General features: G+C 43.8%; 1 protein-coding gene across 1 annotated transcript in view; it reads right to left on the minus strand.

Moving 5' to 3' along the window:
- Positions 1-6,343: 6,343 nt before the first annotated feature.
- The window catches only part of GRIN2B (glutamate ionotropic receptor NMDA type subunit 2B), a 167,306-nt gene continuing 157,494 nt past the window's right edge, over positions 6,344-16,155 (minus strand). Inside the window, exons 9-12 of the mRNA XM_041416757.1 lie at positions 15,188-15,348; positions 12,043-12,230; positions 10,008-10,246; positions 6,344-8,251 (exon numbers count right to left, since the gene is read on the minus strand). Coding sequence (XP_041272691.1) covers positions 6,344-8,251; positions 10,008-10,246; positions 12,043-12,230; positions 15,188-15,348 — 2,496 coding nt within the window. The remainder of the gene's footprint in view (positions 8,252-10,007; positions 10,247-12,042; positions 12,231-15,187; positions 15,349-16,155) is intronic.

The following is a 16,155-nucleotide window of genomic DNA, read 5'->3' on the forward strand; positions in this document are numbered from 1 at the left end:
TATTTACACAGTAATGCTGCAGTCAAGAAAGCAGATGATGTAAAAGTCACAAAGTGAATACATAAATTAAATAACTACCAGCAGAACATTAGGAAAGGTCACGCTGTTCCTACTTGACAAAAATTTGTTGTGGGACAGAGTCATTAAGTGTACTGCAATGTACTCTGTGTTGTGTGTGTGTGTACATACAGGCACACAAACCTCACAGCTTCCTGCTGTCTCAGGTTTGTTCATGTATGTCTCACTTCCCCAGTATGTCTTCTATGTGTGTGCGTGCCCAGAGGAACGCCTGTTCCACAGCATGGAATTATTTTCTGACCTGTTGGAGTGCATACCAGTGCTTGCTGTGAACCTTTAATGTCAGGAAGCCAGCAGGTTAAGAGATCTGAACTACTAACACATCACAGAGATCCTTCTTTACCTCAGCCCTCAGGGGATGGTACCCTTGACATTGGTGGTCATGAGTCTTGGTCTCTGCAATATGGTTTCACTGCCTTTTTCTATACACAAGCAAGTTTATGCTGTGTCAGTTTTGTTGTCAGCAATGGCAGAAGGGTGCCAGAATTCACTCAAATGGCATGGCTAGGAGAGGAATTTGGGGAATCTCAAGAAACGGAGAAAAAACTGAAAGCCAATTGCAAAGTGGTTTTTGTTGTTGCCGTTCTAGTGGCAGACACCCAGGTTTGTCTGCAGTCAGCCCCAGGGAGGTCCAGAGGGCCCATGATGAAGATGAGCAATAGTGTTCATGTTGCCAGTGAGACACTCGGCACCCCAGTTTGCCTTTGATGGGGGAGGAGAGAGGAAGCCACAGGGAACTGTAGGTAAATGCAGCGAGGGTCTATGGCTTGGAAATCTATTTGGCTGCAAATTGAAAATAAGCCCTTGTGGGGACAACAATCAGGTCCCACTAGTTACTATCTCAGTGTAGCTACCTGCAGCATCCAGCAGCATGGTAGGTGTGTTCCAGGTGGACACGCCAGGTGTGTTCAGCAGCAGGGAAGCACTTATGGGAAAGAGTGGGTGCAGATGGGGATCGTGGCTTGGAGTCTGTCCCCATTTGTTACCAGCAATTTCATTCCTTTCTCGCACACAGCTCCCAGGGACTCATGTGGTGACCAGGCATATGCCACAGAAAGGAAGCATAACTGGACCCTACCCTTTGCCAGCTTGGATAGAGAAGAAAGGGTAAAGTGTAATTCCATAGAGCAAGGGCACAGAGGGTCAGCACAAAGTCCTTTCATCAACACTCCTTATCTTTGTCTGCTTCCATTTTCTCTTTCTTTTTGGCAACCAAAAATGTGTGGGGAAGTGCAACCTCCCACCTTTCTCCAAGAGAAGGGCTCAACAAAGGTTGCTTGACTGGAGTGGAGGATGTGTGAAAGGCCTAAGTCTGATCACTGGCTGTGTTCCCAGGCTTGCTTCCATCTGTTGATAAGCAATGGAGGTGGGAGGATATGCCATATTTGATAGAAAGCTCTAAAGCAAAGACTTGCCTATGAAGATCCCTGAGGTATCTCTGATCACTCCAACCTGTCACCACCATCATATTCATTCTTTATCTCCCACTCTCTCTTTTGCTGGCAGTTTTGCTGTGAGCAACAGCCTGACCTGAATGTAAAAACGGGCACTATTCAAGATGGATGCTAGTGTCTTCTTGGAGTGAGAAGCTCAACATCAGCAGACATTGCTGAAGAAGAGGCCCATCCTGGCAACTTTTAACCCCTCCATCAAATCCTTTGCAAGACCACAAAAGAACCTTCCTCCCCCAGTATGCTGGAAATTGAAGTACCAGTTCCCTATAGGCAAAGTTCATACTTTGATATTGCTGAGCATTTTGAACCCACTGGGGTTCTCACCTGGAGAGTTCTGACAATGCATGCTGGATTTCAGAGAGAATGCAATTTTTTGTTGTTGCTGTTGTTGAGGTGGGAACGGTGTGCTTCATTGTCTCAACTGACAACAAGTTCTGACTGCAGCTTTTCTTGCCTGCTTAGGATGTGACATTGCAAGCTCCGATACTGCTCTCACTGGGAGGCATGATGGGAGACAGAGAACTGGTACACCAGCCTGTGTTGTGTTGCACTACAGTAAAAAGCCGGTGGGAATACTCCAACAAGGTTTATGATGTGGAGATCCATGGCTGCAAGTTCTACCTGCCATTTGCTTTCTACTGTGTATGGCACATTTCTGATATTTTTTGCATATTTCCTCCATCTCCTTCATAGACATCCTCCTTCAGCTGAGTATGGACACTCCAGTACCACTTCAAAAGAACATGGCTCATGAAAATACTTCTCAGAGAGCCATACATCTGGCTAGAAGTGAGGAGGTAAATGTCAGAAACATTGCCAAAGGTGCCTAATCTTTCCTGGGAGGCTGTCTGCAAATAATCAGTAGAGGTCACCAACTGTAGAGGACACAATGGTTTTTGCTCAGTATTCTTGTGTGCAGAAAACTTCAGAGAGAGGAAATGTTCCCAGCCACTTCCCCAGAAAATACTGGTGTTTCTACAGCAGAGAGAGAGAAATGGTAAGGCAGGGGATGTGGAGTTTTGTCAGGCTCTGGTATGAAATCCCATTCTTTTCTGGACAGGTAATAAACAGCACATGAGTGGTTTTCTAGTATAGACAACAACTGCTGCTAATATTACCTGTTTGATTCACTTGAATACTTACAATGAAAATACACCAAATCTAAAATTCTAAATATATAATCAGAGTTTAATAACATCATTGATTTATTTTCTTGATTATGAATTATACCCTCCCTCCTCCCACCCCTTCCCCGTCATCTCTGTCCCAAAAACTTGTTGACCTGTCAGAACTAAAATAAACGAAGCAACCAGAAAAGATCACTTATAGGAGAAAGGATTAACCTGATGGACACGTGGCCTAATATATTAAGGGAGAAGGCAAAATAACCAGACTCCTGTGGTTAGACCAGTGGTTCAGTCCAGAATTTCCAGTTCTTCTTTTCTGGTTGCCCTAGAGCATTCATTTGAGTGGTTTGTGGCACAGTTAATATTTGCAGAGCACTCGGAGTGTTAACAGTGCTACAACAGTAAGAATACTAGATAATGATTTTGGCAAACTATCATTTGCCGATCAGTGGAACAAGGGACAGACCAGTTCGGAGAAAATACGAACCAACTTTCAACCCGGAACACAAAAATCAGAACCTTTAAGAAGAGATTTGAAAAAAGTTCCATTAACTTCTTTTTGGTTTGTTTTCAGCTTAATTTCCCTGCAGAGCCACCCTCCAGGTTTCCTCGTTCCAGGTGGGGAGGGACGGAAAAGTACCGAGATAACCACCAAAGAGATTAGCTGCCCTCGTCAGCTGTCAAGCTTCCCAACCCCAAGCCCTTAGGAAATACCAGAAATTATCACGAGCTTTCCCAAGTCCAAGATTTCTAAACCAAAGTAGCATTGGAGAAGTCTCTTAATGTCAAAATGATGGTCCAACCTGAGTGGCCAACTTGATGGTTCACCCCACCACTATCAAGACATTGTAGTGCCTTGAGGCCCAAATTCCACAGAGAGATGCTGGTACAGAGAGTTTATATGCAAAAAGGAATTGGGGGTGTTCCCATCAAAACATGAAACCCTGCTGGCAAGGCTTGAAGTGACGTTCCGGCGTCTTCCATTCATGAAGATAAAGGTGACAGGGCAATACAGGGGGCCTTGGGGGAACACAACACACATGGGTTTCTCTCTCTCTTTCTCTCTCTCTTTTTTTCCCCTCATTCATACGGCCTCGACCTGCGTAAACCGCTTCCAAAAATGCAGCCTGAAAAGTCATAGAAAACAAACAGAACGGAAACAAACTTCCCCTCCCTCCCACCCCACGACCTGAATATTCACGAGAAGAGAAACACCAATTTATACAAAAACGCAATAGAAAAGAAATATTTACAAAAGAAAGGAACGCCTTCTTGGTGGCCGCTATCAGAGGAGTCTGACAAGCTGCCATGTGTTCTGGATTGCAGATCGCTCTGTTAATTTGTTTGGTTTCTGTTTTTCTCTTTTCTTTTCCTTTTTATTCTTGTAATGAGAGAAGAGGGAAAGAGTAAGAAGTTCCCTTACCCCAAAGACTAGGGGGTGGCATCACAAAGACCCTTCCCCTCTTTCCTCCTTAATTTCCTCTGTGAAACATAAGAAAATATTCCCCTCACCAACCCTGCCCACCCTTTCCTCACACACTTTGACTTAACAGGTAAATCCCACCCTCCCCCTGCCTCAGCTTAAAAAATAAATTAAATAAATAGGTAAATAAATAAAAGGCCTTCTGTTGGCTTATAAAGAGAACAGTAAGATAAAATCAACCATGGTGTGGTGAGGAATGTGAGAGAGGTGGCTTTCAGCTCAAGAAATGTGGCACATAAAGACAGGGCTGCCACCTCCCTTCAGAGTAAATCCTCAGCAGCGTCCCCATGCTCTCAGCACAGGACTCTCTCAACCCTTCACCTGGGGAGCCATGGTGATTGAGACACTGGGACAGACCCAGGATAAGCCATAGAGACTTTGCCATATCTCTCAGGATGGGAGAGGTCGGTCCACACCCCCATCTCAGGAGATCGATGACATATGAAAGGTGTGTTCAGCTTCTCACTCCTACCATTACTCCTTTTCCTTTAGTTTCGCTTGCATCTAAAATGATACAATGAAAAGAAAAAACACTCTTATTGATACTAAGTGCACCAGGAAAGCTGTCACTACAACTGCAGGGATGGGAAACCCTAGGCTATTCCAGCTTTACACCTGTGCTAGTATCTCTCTCTTTCACACAGAGGCACACACACACGTACACGCACATCTCAGCTTTGTACATCTTCAGTCTTCAGCACAAGTTTCTGTGCTCTCTGGCATTTATTCAAGCACATCCCTTCCCAGGAAGACAAGTTGTGTACTTCCTCTGTACATTCAATAGTAAATATACACATGTATTTCCCACGGGTGCATACACCCTCCTCCCGTTTTCACATGTGCAGGGAGGCATGGAAACAGTCCACCAGCACCACCACCACCACACGCACCCTTCTATGGCATTTCTTTTTTCCTTTCCATCATTGGCAGAGGGCACCCTATTCTTTGCATTCCAACCTGCTGGCCAAGTGTAGAAAGAGCAGAAGGATTAAGCTCCTTCTTTCTCTCCCACCCTTGCTGAAAGGACATGCCAAAATGGGTTTAGTGTCCCCTGAAGTGACAGTGAAAAAACTCCCCTTCCCTACTCTTAAGGTCTGTTTTACTGTGTTTGTTCTCCAGACACCTCATAGGATACTGGGTTTATTTCGCTTTCTTCACAGACATTTCAAGTATAAAGTTATCGTATATACTCGCAGATAGGCAAACCCATACTATATACTGCTCCCACCCTTGAAGAATGCCAGAACTAGTGAGCAGCTCACAGCTAACAAACCAACCCTGTTCCTCTTTCCTCAAATCCTTCTTATTTCTGTGCAAACCAGCATCTTTTGTCTAAGTTTGGGAAACCAAACCTGGAGTCAGGGAGGCTCAAACTCATACTTCATTTCTTTTCTCTCTCTCCCACTGGTCTTCCACAGATTCAATGGCTGTAATAGCCATAGTGAAACCACTAGCCTGACCTGCAGACAAATCTTCCCTCCCTCCCTCCACACCACCCAGCAGACAATTCAAAATTTTAGCGTAAAATTTCTCGCATATATGCAAATATATATATATATATATATATATTTCAGCCCTAAACCCCCATAGTCTTCACAAAATAATGTAACAAGAACCTCAATATAGCTAACATGTAAGTGCATCATCAAGTTAGTGTTGTTATTCTCCCTTCACTTTCTCCACGTCAAACACTACTCTTTTCTAGGCAGTTTTAGGAACAGTTGCCTGAGCAAACATATTTTCTTGCATGTCCATTACACTGCTGCTGCTGCCTCCTCCTGTCACACACACACACAGACGTGTGCGCACATGCCTTTCCCTGCTTGAAGCCAGCAGAAGTGAACACTAAAGTCACTGTTGCTCCTCTTCAGCCCACCCTTTCCCTGCCTTTTTCTCTGCTTCCTGAAACCATGAGCAAGGATATCCAACTCCGACATCACTGTAAAGTGCAATGGCCAGGAATGAAGGAGAATGGGAGGAGCGAGAACATGGAAAAAGAGATAAAACGGGAGGCTTGGGAAAGGAGGAGGAAGAGGGGAAACCAAAGAGGTGGCACTTGTCACCAGTGCTGCACTACTCACAACTCCAGTATCCCACAAATTAAGGATGACTCAGGAGAATAGCTGATGGGATTGATCCCACCCCACCCTCCCATGCTCCACATACATCCCCAGTCCCTCCCCGCGCTCTTCCCCTCTCACTCAAACGTCAGACTCAATACTGGAGAGTTTCTCATAAACATGCCCGTTGCTGGAGCCATTGAAAGCCCTGGGGTTTTTGTTGTTAGGCACACAGGGGTTGGACTGGTTCCCTATACAGATGTCCTTCTGGAAACGGGCTGGCACAGCCCCATGAAGGGCTGAGACCACCGGCTTGTTGGTGGTGACAATGGCTCGGAAGTCTGGCCTGGCTTTGGGCCCTCCTGCCACCACAGGCTGCCTGAAGAAATAAGATTTGCTGCCGTGGAGCAAGCATTGGTCATCCCCAAAAGTGGGGATGAAAGGGTTTTGGGTGACCCGGTCGGGGTAGAGCGACTTGCTGAGCATGTAGCCCCCACTGCTGCCGGGGTTGTTGTGGTGGTGGTAGCTGGTGGCGGGCACTGAGGACTTGTTGTTGGCAAAGGTGGTCTCACTGGCTGGCATCTCAAACATGTGGGCGTAGGGGCTCCCCTCCAAAAAGCGGCCCTTGTCCTTGAGGCTGACGCTGCGGGGGGCCAGGGCCGAGTCATCCTTCTGCAGGTCCACAAAGGTGTCGTAGGAGTGCTGCCGGCGGAGTTTGTTGCGGTTCTTCTTCTGCACCTTAGAGGCAGAATTGGAAGGGCTCTGAGGATATTTGGAGGAGGAGGTGGCACTGGTGGCCACGGGCACAGGGGCAGGCGGCTGGTCCAGCTCTTGAAGCGAGTTGTCCTCACTGATGTCATACAGGTTGCCCGCTTTCTTGCAAGCCTCACAGCGGATGCAGGCCTGGCGGGTGGAGTTCTGCCCCACCGTTGATGGCGTGTAGTTGTGCAGCTTAGAAGGGCAACTGCGGCAGAAATTAGCCCCGGTCCGGTCTTCCCAGTCTAGATTGGTCAGGTTCTTCTCCCATGGCGCTGGGACCCCACTCACAACGCTATGCTTGTGCTCATTGCCCCCACCAAACTCGCCTGAGCCGTGCTTGTGATGGGCCCTGTTAGTGCAGGATCCACCCCCTCCTCCTCCTGTGTCACGCTTAAACTCATCTCCCCGTTCTTTGTAGATATCCGTCAGGTCCACGTGTTCCCAGTGTGGTGAGTTCTCCTTGGTCCGAAACTGGTCAAGGTAGAAGTCCCGTAGCCCTTCCTTGTCCCTGAAGTAGCGCTTGTGGTCAGGTGAGCGGGGCGGTCGCCGGCGATAGGCCAGCTCTATCTCATCAAATTCCCTCCGGGACTTGGCAGAGGCTGGGCGCTTCTTCAGGCTGTCCTTGTACTGCTGCTTCCGCCTCTTAGCTGCATTGCCCTCAATGTTGCCATAGGTGACCGTGTGAGTGGAAATGTCAGAGACATCTGAGCGGATCAGGTCGTCGTGGGTCCCACTGCCCCCGTAACGGTCACTCTTGAAGGAGAACTTGCCATAAAGGTCACCCAGCTGGCTGTGCTTGGCAGGGGGTAACCCCAGGTCCAAGGGCTTCTTCCCGATGGAGCGCGACTGGGCGTTGAAGGGCGGGTTGTCACAGTCATAGAGTCCGTCAATGGAGCTGGTGCTGCCAATGCTATGGGGGCGGTGGTGGTGGTGGTAGTGGTCCTGATACACATTGCTGTCCTTCAGCTGGAGATTGCCAAAGGTCCTTTCCACCTCGCTAATATAGTCACTAAAGAGGTTCTCCTCGCATGGAGGGTTGTTGTAGGATTTGCAGTCTGAGTGGGTGAAGCTGCGGCGGTGCTCAGAGATGTCATAGACAGATGACTCGCGGCGGATAAAGTCCAGGGCACTCTGTGGTGAGCCATTGACCCCTGACAGGTTGGCCATGTTCTTGGCTGTCCGAAGCAGGCGGAGGATGTTGGAATGGGTGTTGTTCATAGTTGCTGTGGGGGAGTTCATTGCTGACTGGCGTTCTTCAATGGCCACGCCATGGATGCAGCTGTAGATACCCTGAAATGAGAGAAAGAAAGGAGGTGAGAGGTCCTGCAAAGAATACACAGAGGGGGACCTAAACTGGGAACCACCCTGTGCATCAAGAGTCTGTTCCTGTAGGGCAGTAGGGCCTATCGGCCTTCCATCATGAAGCACAATCAAATCAAATGAAATCAGATCTGCTCTACAAACCCTTGCTGTTCTGACCCTCTTTCTTGGCCCTCACATTTCTCTTTTCCCTCCATTCCTCTTCCTCTGCTTTGTTTCAAGTTGTATCTCCAGGATGCAGGAATGCCTGCTTGCATCTGTAAGAGTTAGTCAAATCTAGTAGGTATAACACAGAATTGCAAATGGGGACAATAATATTCTTGGGAATAAAAGAATCAAGACAAATGATTCTGTGTGGATGAGAGAATGAAAGTCTGTTTTGGCCCCTGAAAATCACCTGGGCATCAGTGAATCAACGAGACAGGAGCTATCTTAAAAGGGAACAACTTCATTTGTCATAAACTTAGCTACCTTTATCACCAGTATGGATTAGAAAAGGAAACAGAGACATAGCAGAACTCTAGAATAGGTATTTAGGTATTTTGCATGTGGTTGACTGAGGTACAATAGAATTCTTAATTGCATTCTGTTAAATTTAACAATGATAACAGGCTCTGAATTGACACCCCTGATAGCAGAATTCCTCTCTTCAACCTCAAATCAGATAACAGAAAGGCCCAATTTCTCCACATTCTCCACAAGCTCATTTCACTCATGACTGTTTGCAAGGGCTATCCCTAGGAACAGAATGAAAGGGGCTCTTTTATTCCCTGACCTTCCAAATGGTGCCTGATGATTAATGTCAATTGTGAAATGGACACCATCACATCATGTTATCATGGTTTCTCAGCAGCTAGCAGATGATTAACACTTTTCAGACTTTTCACCAACCAGGTGTAACCCAGGTCTTACAGATAACCACAGAATGAAAGAATCTATTCTTAGCTAAGGGTCACCAAACACAACGTCCCATCTCATCTCCGGACTAAACCACATTAGAAACTAACAACACAGAAGAGAGGCTGTGCCCTTGCATTCAAAAGGCTTTGTCATTTCTCTTCAATACGTTATGCAGCAATTACATACTCCTTGTACAACCAAAGTAGCTTCTGCTACATCAGATGCTGAGCTAAAAAATGCCAAGATTTGACCTCACTTCAGAATGGATCAGGAGAAACGACCAGCGGCTTGAAAGAAGGAAAATAAAGCTCCAAATGGGATACTGCTAGCAACACTAATAGTGGAAGATGACTCAGAAATGGCTAGAATCTGTTTTAAATGTAAATGTTGTACCCTAAGGCAGATTTGCATAAAGCAATTGCTAAGTTTATGTGGTCATCCTCTGTAAAAAGATTTCTGCATAGTTCAGGGCATGCCTTTCGGTTAAGGACTTTTGACTGTCAATGAAAGCACACTTCTAGTTAACAGCCGAAAAGCTGTAATTTAGAGGACAATGTAAAACTCCTGAATTTCTAATCATACCATCCATCATTACTTGATTGCAACTCACAACTCACTTTGGAGGAACAAACAGTAACAGTTTTACCATAATCCAGCAGAGACCAAAGAAAAAACTAACATGTTTTTGCAACATTAACAGTGCAAAAATGACACTGTGCAGACTGCCACCTGTGTACTAGACAGTCTTGGTGGATATTGCCATCTCCAGTACCTAGGACTGTCTAAACAAAGCCTCTGTTTGTCCCTGACAGTTAATAGCACTCACCCTGCTGATGGAGAAGACCACACCAGGCTTGCCAGAGCAGACACCCATGAAGCAGTGGCGGAATTGCCAGTAGAAGAGATGCTCACAGATGAAAGTGATGAGACTGAGGGCCATGGCTGCTCCCAACATGTAGAAGACACCTGCCATGTTATCTATATCCAGCTGGCTGCTCATAACCTCATTCTTCTCATTGTGACAAATGCCAGTGAGCCAGAGAGCTTCCAGCTCTTCCATCTCCCCTAGAATGACAGACAGGAGGAAAGGAACAGGTTAGATAATCTTGCAATGGCTGAAGAGCTCAAACTGGGGCATACTGAAAGCAAGAAGCTGATCTAACGTAATTTCCCATCTTCACATTCTTTTTCCCCATCTACAACACCAATAAAATATCCTGACTGCCCTTGTGATGGGGCAAGTGCCATTTGTCACAGGAAAGCCAACAGGATTTTTCCAAAGTCTGATATTAGCCATAACAAGCTGTACCACAGGACACAGCTATGATACTTGCTGGATGTCTGCACTGAGATCCTGAAACAGTTGTTCACCACATGACTGAGGATCTGGCCTCACAAACTTCCACTTTCATTAAGTCAATGAAGGGAAAAATTAGTGACTGATAGTGGTAGACAAAAATTAATCACTTCTAGATGAAAACATTGTATGTTTCTAACTCAGAATCAAAATATTGATTGTTTTCAATCAATTTTTGTTTCCATCATATCCATAGCTCATTAAAACCAGGTGCAATGTTCCAAAAAACATTTGAGTATTTTTACTTGTTTTTCTTCCCTTCCATTTTGTCCAAATTCAACACTTACAAGGGCTTTGACCAATAAAAAATTTTACTAATTCATATCAGTTATGAGCAAATGTTCTGTACTCTAATTTCATACACCACTTACTACCATTATGGTGCTGTCATGAGGGGTGAGAGGGAGGTAAACACTCACACGCACGCACATATTGAGACATTCAGAACCAACTAATTTTGCAGGATGACAAATTGTTTCATGCTGTTAGAAAAGTTAGTTTTTCACATTTTCAATCTCCAGTCCAGTGGCAGGGGGAAAAAAATCCATACATTTAAGTAGTGCCATAACAGAGTCTTTGAAGCTTTGTGGAGAACTTATGTCCTTCTCTGAAATAGTACATACTAGGCTTTTTGAGAAACAGAACAATCTATATGTCAGGTGGCCAATTTTCTGAAGTATGTCCAAGTTATGTTCTTTCCATATTTATAATACCATATGTTATTTTCAGATTTCAGGGAAGAAAAAGAATACTTATAAATAAAATAACCTGTAATTTTATTTATTCATAAAAAAAAGGACACAGGAAAATGTAATATGAAATGGAAAGACAGGAAAATACTTGCTAAGAAGGAATTTCTTTTGCCATGAGCAGTTTTTGTTAATACTAGCAATTTCTCTGTAAATTAAGAGGTGAATGATGTAACTATAATGTTCTAATTAAAAACTCATTCCAAAATATGCTTCTGAGTCTCAAGTTCTTCCTCGGTTTTTTAAATTTTGTTTTGGTTTCGTTTTTTTTTTTTAAGTTTTGGAAAATCTGATCTAGCTCTTTCATCCAGAAATATTTTTCCTTTAATTCAGTGAACTCTGAATAAATTGATCCTGTCTACAGCTATAAAGTATGGAATAACCACAGACAGTCCAATATAATTAGTGGGTTTGGTCATGGCAAAACCTCAAAGCTAGTGAAAAATTCACACCAGAAATCTTGTTTTTACAAGATATTTTTCACATAAGATATTTTTCAAACACACATCTGATCTTGTTCTATGAAAACTTTAGTGCTTTTGGCACTAAAGGCTTTTGATGATACCGCTACCCTGCATCAATAACAAGAAAGAAGTGACATTCTCGCATTTTTGCTGCGTTGCCTCTAAAAGAGCCCCATTAATAATTCCATGTTCCCAACATCTGAAGCACCAGAGCCAGAAATTTCCATTTCTTATACGCAAAACTCAGTATTTCTTAGGAAAATTCCAGCACTTCTTTTTCTTTTCTCTTACCATCTCCAAAAAGCTGTAGAATCGCAAGATCAACCTGGCGCTTCCAGCCTGAGTCCTTTTGGATGGCAATGCCATAGCCAGTGGAGGCAAACACTTTCCCACTCCCAATCGTCACCAGCTTGCAGCCTTCATCTCTGCCAGCCATGTAGTTTAGCACTGCTGCATCATAAATGAAAGCATCCAACTTCCTGCACAGAGGCAAGAAACAAGAGGGTATGGTACAGAAAACATAACGTCTGCATGAAATCAAAGGTGTCTTTAGGTAGCTAAGGAAGAAATTAACCTCTTTAAGATGGACTGCAATATGTTATGTAGAATCATAGAAAGGTTTGGCTTGGAAAGGATCTTAAACACCATCTAGTACCAGCCCCCATGACATGGGCAGGAACACCTTCCACTAGATAAGGATGCTCAGAGCCCTATCCAGCCTGGCCTCAAACACTCCTAGGGACGGGGCATCCACACCTTCATTACTTCACAGTAAAGTACCTCACCACCATCATGCAAAGGATTTTTTTTTTCCTATTACCTAATCTTTCATATTGAAAAAATTCTCCCTTGTCCTGTCACTATATGCATTAATAAAAAGTTTCTTTCCAGCTCTTTTGTAGGTTCCCTTCAGGAAGGCCACAGTTAGGTCACCCTAAAGCCTTCTCTTCTGAACAATCCCAATTCTCTCAGCCTTTCCTTGTAGGAGAGGAGCTCTATCCTTTTAATCATCTTGGTGGCTTCCTCTGGACTCACTCCAGCAGGTCCATGTCCTTCCTATGCTGGGGACCCCAGAGCTGATGCAGCACTGCAGGTGGGGTCTCACCAGAGCAGAGCAAAGGGGCAGAATCCCCTCCTTCATCCTGCTGCCCACACTCCTTTGGATGCAGCCCAGGATACAACTGGATTTCTGGGCTGTGCCATTGCTGGGTCACGTCCAGCCTCTTGTCCACCTGCACTCTCAAGTCCTTCTTGGCAAGGCTGACCTTGATCCCTTCATCCCCCAGCTTGTGTTGATACCGGGTTTGCCCCAACCCTGGTGCAGCACCTTGCACTGGGTCTTGTTAAATCTCTCTACATCCCCATGTGCCCACTCCTTGAGCCTGTCCAGGTCCCTGTGGATGGTATCCCATCCTTCAGGCATCATCTTCACCAGAGTTAAATAAAGATCTAAGCCTAAAGCTGTCTTACAGGTGAATCTGGGTTACAAATGAGGATCGTTTCTTTCTTTCTGACTATCTGCTAATTGTCATTTTGATCTTAAAGGAAATTTGGAATACACACATACTGCAAGATAAAGATGAATGAAGAGGAAGTCAAGGGGATCTATATCGTTAAGAATAGCTTATATTTCTGTCCTTTCATCTTGAAAGAATCTAAAATGCCTTATAAAATATATCAATATTAGATAGCAATGTAGGGATTGAAGTAAGGAAAATATTTTCTTCAATTCAAATGCTGGCATGACTTAGCTGAGAAAGATTCATTTTTTTTCCAAATCAAATACAGCCAGGACATTATGATTAACCCCTCAGTTACTGTGAAAAGTACTACCAGATCTTTACCAATGTCAACTGGCCATGAGAGCAGCTTTATAGTTTACCCTGTTGAATTGGTCTTTGTTAAAGAATGTTCAGCTGAAAATCACAACAGAAATTCTGTTTCAACACAGAGAAATCCCCATTATGGACTATGTAGAGAGCACAGTTGCCTGATGAGAGCCTTTTCACACTGCAACAAATTGATTTGGTTGTGGGGGACAGTCTCAGGAGGCGGCACCTTCCACAAACCCAAAGACAGCTGATGAGTAAATCCTCCCACTAGATCTAAATTGAAACATTTTCTGATAAATGACCTAAGGTCTTCCAGCTGCACATTCTCTCTCACGTACTATCTTTACAATACACCTCCTGCACATATATTTACATTTGGTGATTATCTCAGTTCAAGTGCTTGTCTGTGAGGAAGTCTGTCCAAGGGTGAATATGAAGCCAGGATGACATCTATCACAAGTGATGACCTCTATCTCATCCATATATTTCCAGGACAGTGCATATTTATTTCCTGAATGATGACTATCCTGGCAAATGTACCTTGCCAGGATGACATCCAGCTATGGTACAGCCATTTGTAATGGGCTGCAGGCCTCTGAACCTGGCAAACAGGTTTAGGAATATTCAGTCAATCTAGTAATTAAATTGGCTAAACATCTTAATTTGTGCTTGGAAATGAACTTTCTCATAAGAGTGCAACAGGAGTGTAAGCAAAAATGCTTCTTGTTCACTGTGGCTGGGCTCTGACAACCAAAATGGTCAGTTCTGAGAGCAGGTCTTTAATTACAAAGGACAAAGGCTTGCAAAATGTCATTTTGAGTTAGGTCCTTTGAACACTCACTGTTATTAAAATAGGATGAGCTATTCAAGCATGCTTTTTGCTAACGATTTTTTCCATGTCTCCAAAATTACCCAAGGAAATGCTTACATTTTTTTATACTTCCATATTATTCAAATAATGTTTTGTTTAGCCCTTGATACTAAAATATTCCAGAGAGTAGGCTACTTCCAAATGTTTGCTTCAAACCTACCTTCCATTATATTGTATTAGCTGGTGATACACTGGGGTGGGATTAGTCTGACAGCTTCCTGATTAACATAATCTTTTATACACAGAAGGAGGGAAAACAAAGGAATTTCCAGATGACAACATAAATGCTCTGAAAAAAACTTTCTCCACAGAGACCTGTGAGCTTTTCTTCTGTGTTCATAAAAACCCATCAGCATGAAACATCTTGATGAAGCAAGGTCTTTGGGACCAATACACACATGGATTATGTACACAGGGATACAGTAGATCCTTTTTTTTTCTTTTTTTTTCTTTTTTTTTTTTGTTTTTTTTTGGGTTTTTTTGGTTTTTTTTGTTTTTAAATTCTTATAAACACAGCAAAACCAGCAACTTTTATACAGATGTCAATAGAAAAACCTGGCAAAAGAACCACAGAGTCACTCTCCTGTGCTACTGCGCTATGTGTGGTCTGGCTGTACATTTACCATGGAATGATAAAAGAGGCTCATTTTTCAAACCCTAGAACGCAAAGTTTCCAGACAAGCATGCAAAAAGTCAGGTTTCTGTGGTGAGCAAGCATGTAAGAAAGCCTCACCCAGTCTTCAGGGAGAACAGTGCATCGTCCACCCCCCTCTGATTGAACTTCACCATGTAGCTGTGCATTTCAGGGTAGTTGTTGCGGATGTTCCTTTCCGTGCTGCCGTTGGGAACTGTCCCGAAGCGGAAAGGGGGTGAGAAGTCATTTGGTTTCTGGAACTGAAGAGACAGAAAAAGGAATATTTCTCACAGTCTTTCAGATTGAAGCAGTCATCTGATTGGGAGAACATCAGAAGGTTGATCTGATTTTATTTTACTATCATGTAGAACACATAATTGAGAAGATATTATATTTTATTGTCAAACATGTATATCTCCTATTAATGCCTAAGAAACAAGAAGTAAATCTGAGCAAGCTGCTCTTTACTCTGGATTAAGTGCATGAAATAGTCAGTGATCAGAGATTAAATAGGAGGTTAGATAAAAGGAAAAAAGGAAAGGGAAAATCTAACAGTGGCGCTGGAACACAGTCAAGAAATGGTTTCCAATAAAGTCTATGTGATGTGCTTTTTACCCACAAACTCTCATTTAGTTCCTAAGAAGTATCTTTTTCAGCTCTGTGGATGCCTTTACACTTCCTGGTCCTAACAGAGGTAGAAAAGTAATTAATGAGCAGAGATGCCTCTCAGCACACCTCACACCCACTTCGCCGAACAAATTATTAGCTTTCAAAGTTTTGGGCAAATGTCCCAAATGAAATGCTGTTAGTGGCTGTGAGTTACTAGTAACATTTGATGCCCAGAACAGAGCTGGCAGAACACTCCAAAGCTTTTGCTGCTCGCAAGAAATACATTCATCATATCATTCCCCCACGGCCACAAGCCTGTGAGATTTTATATGCTACTTCCTTAACACAAGTCATAATCAATGCTCCCTGGGATTTTATGAGGAGTAAAACTTAGACTGTCAATTATCAAGACTGCTTAAAACCCCTAGAACCAGCAGATGAGAAGAAACACAGAACTA

Source organism: Onychostruthus taczanowskii, unplaced genomic scaffold, assembly GCF_017590055.1.
Source record: "Onychostruthus taczanowskii isolate IOZ18803 unplaced genomic scaffold, ASM1759005v1 scaffold53, whole genome shotgun sequence".
In the NCBI taxonomy this organism is placed as follows: Eukaryota; Metazoa; Chordata; class Aves; order Passeriformes; family Passeridae; genus Onychostruthus; species Onychostruthus taczanowskii.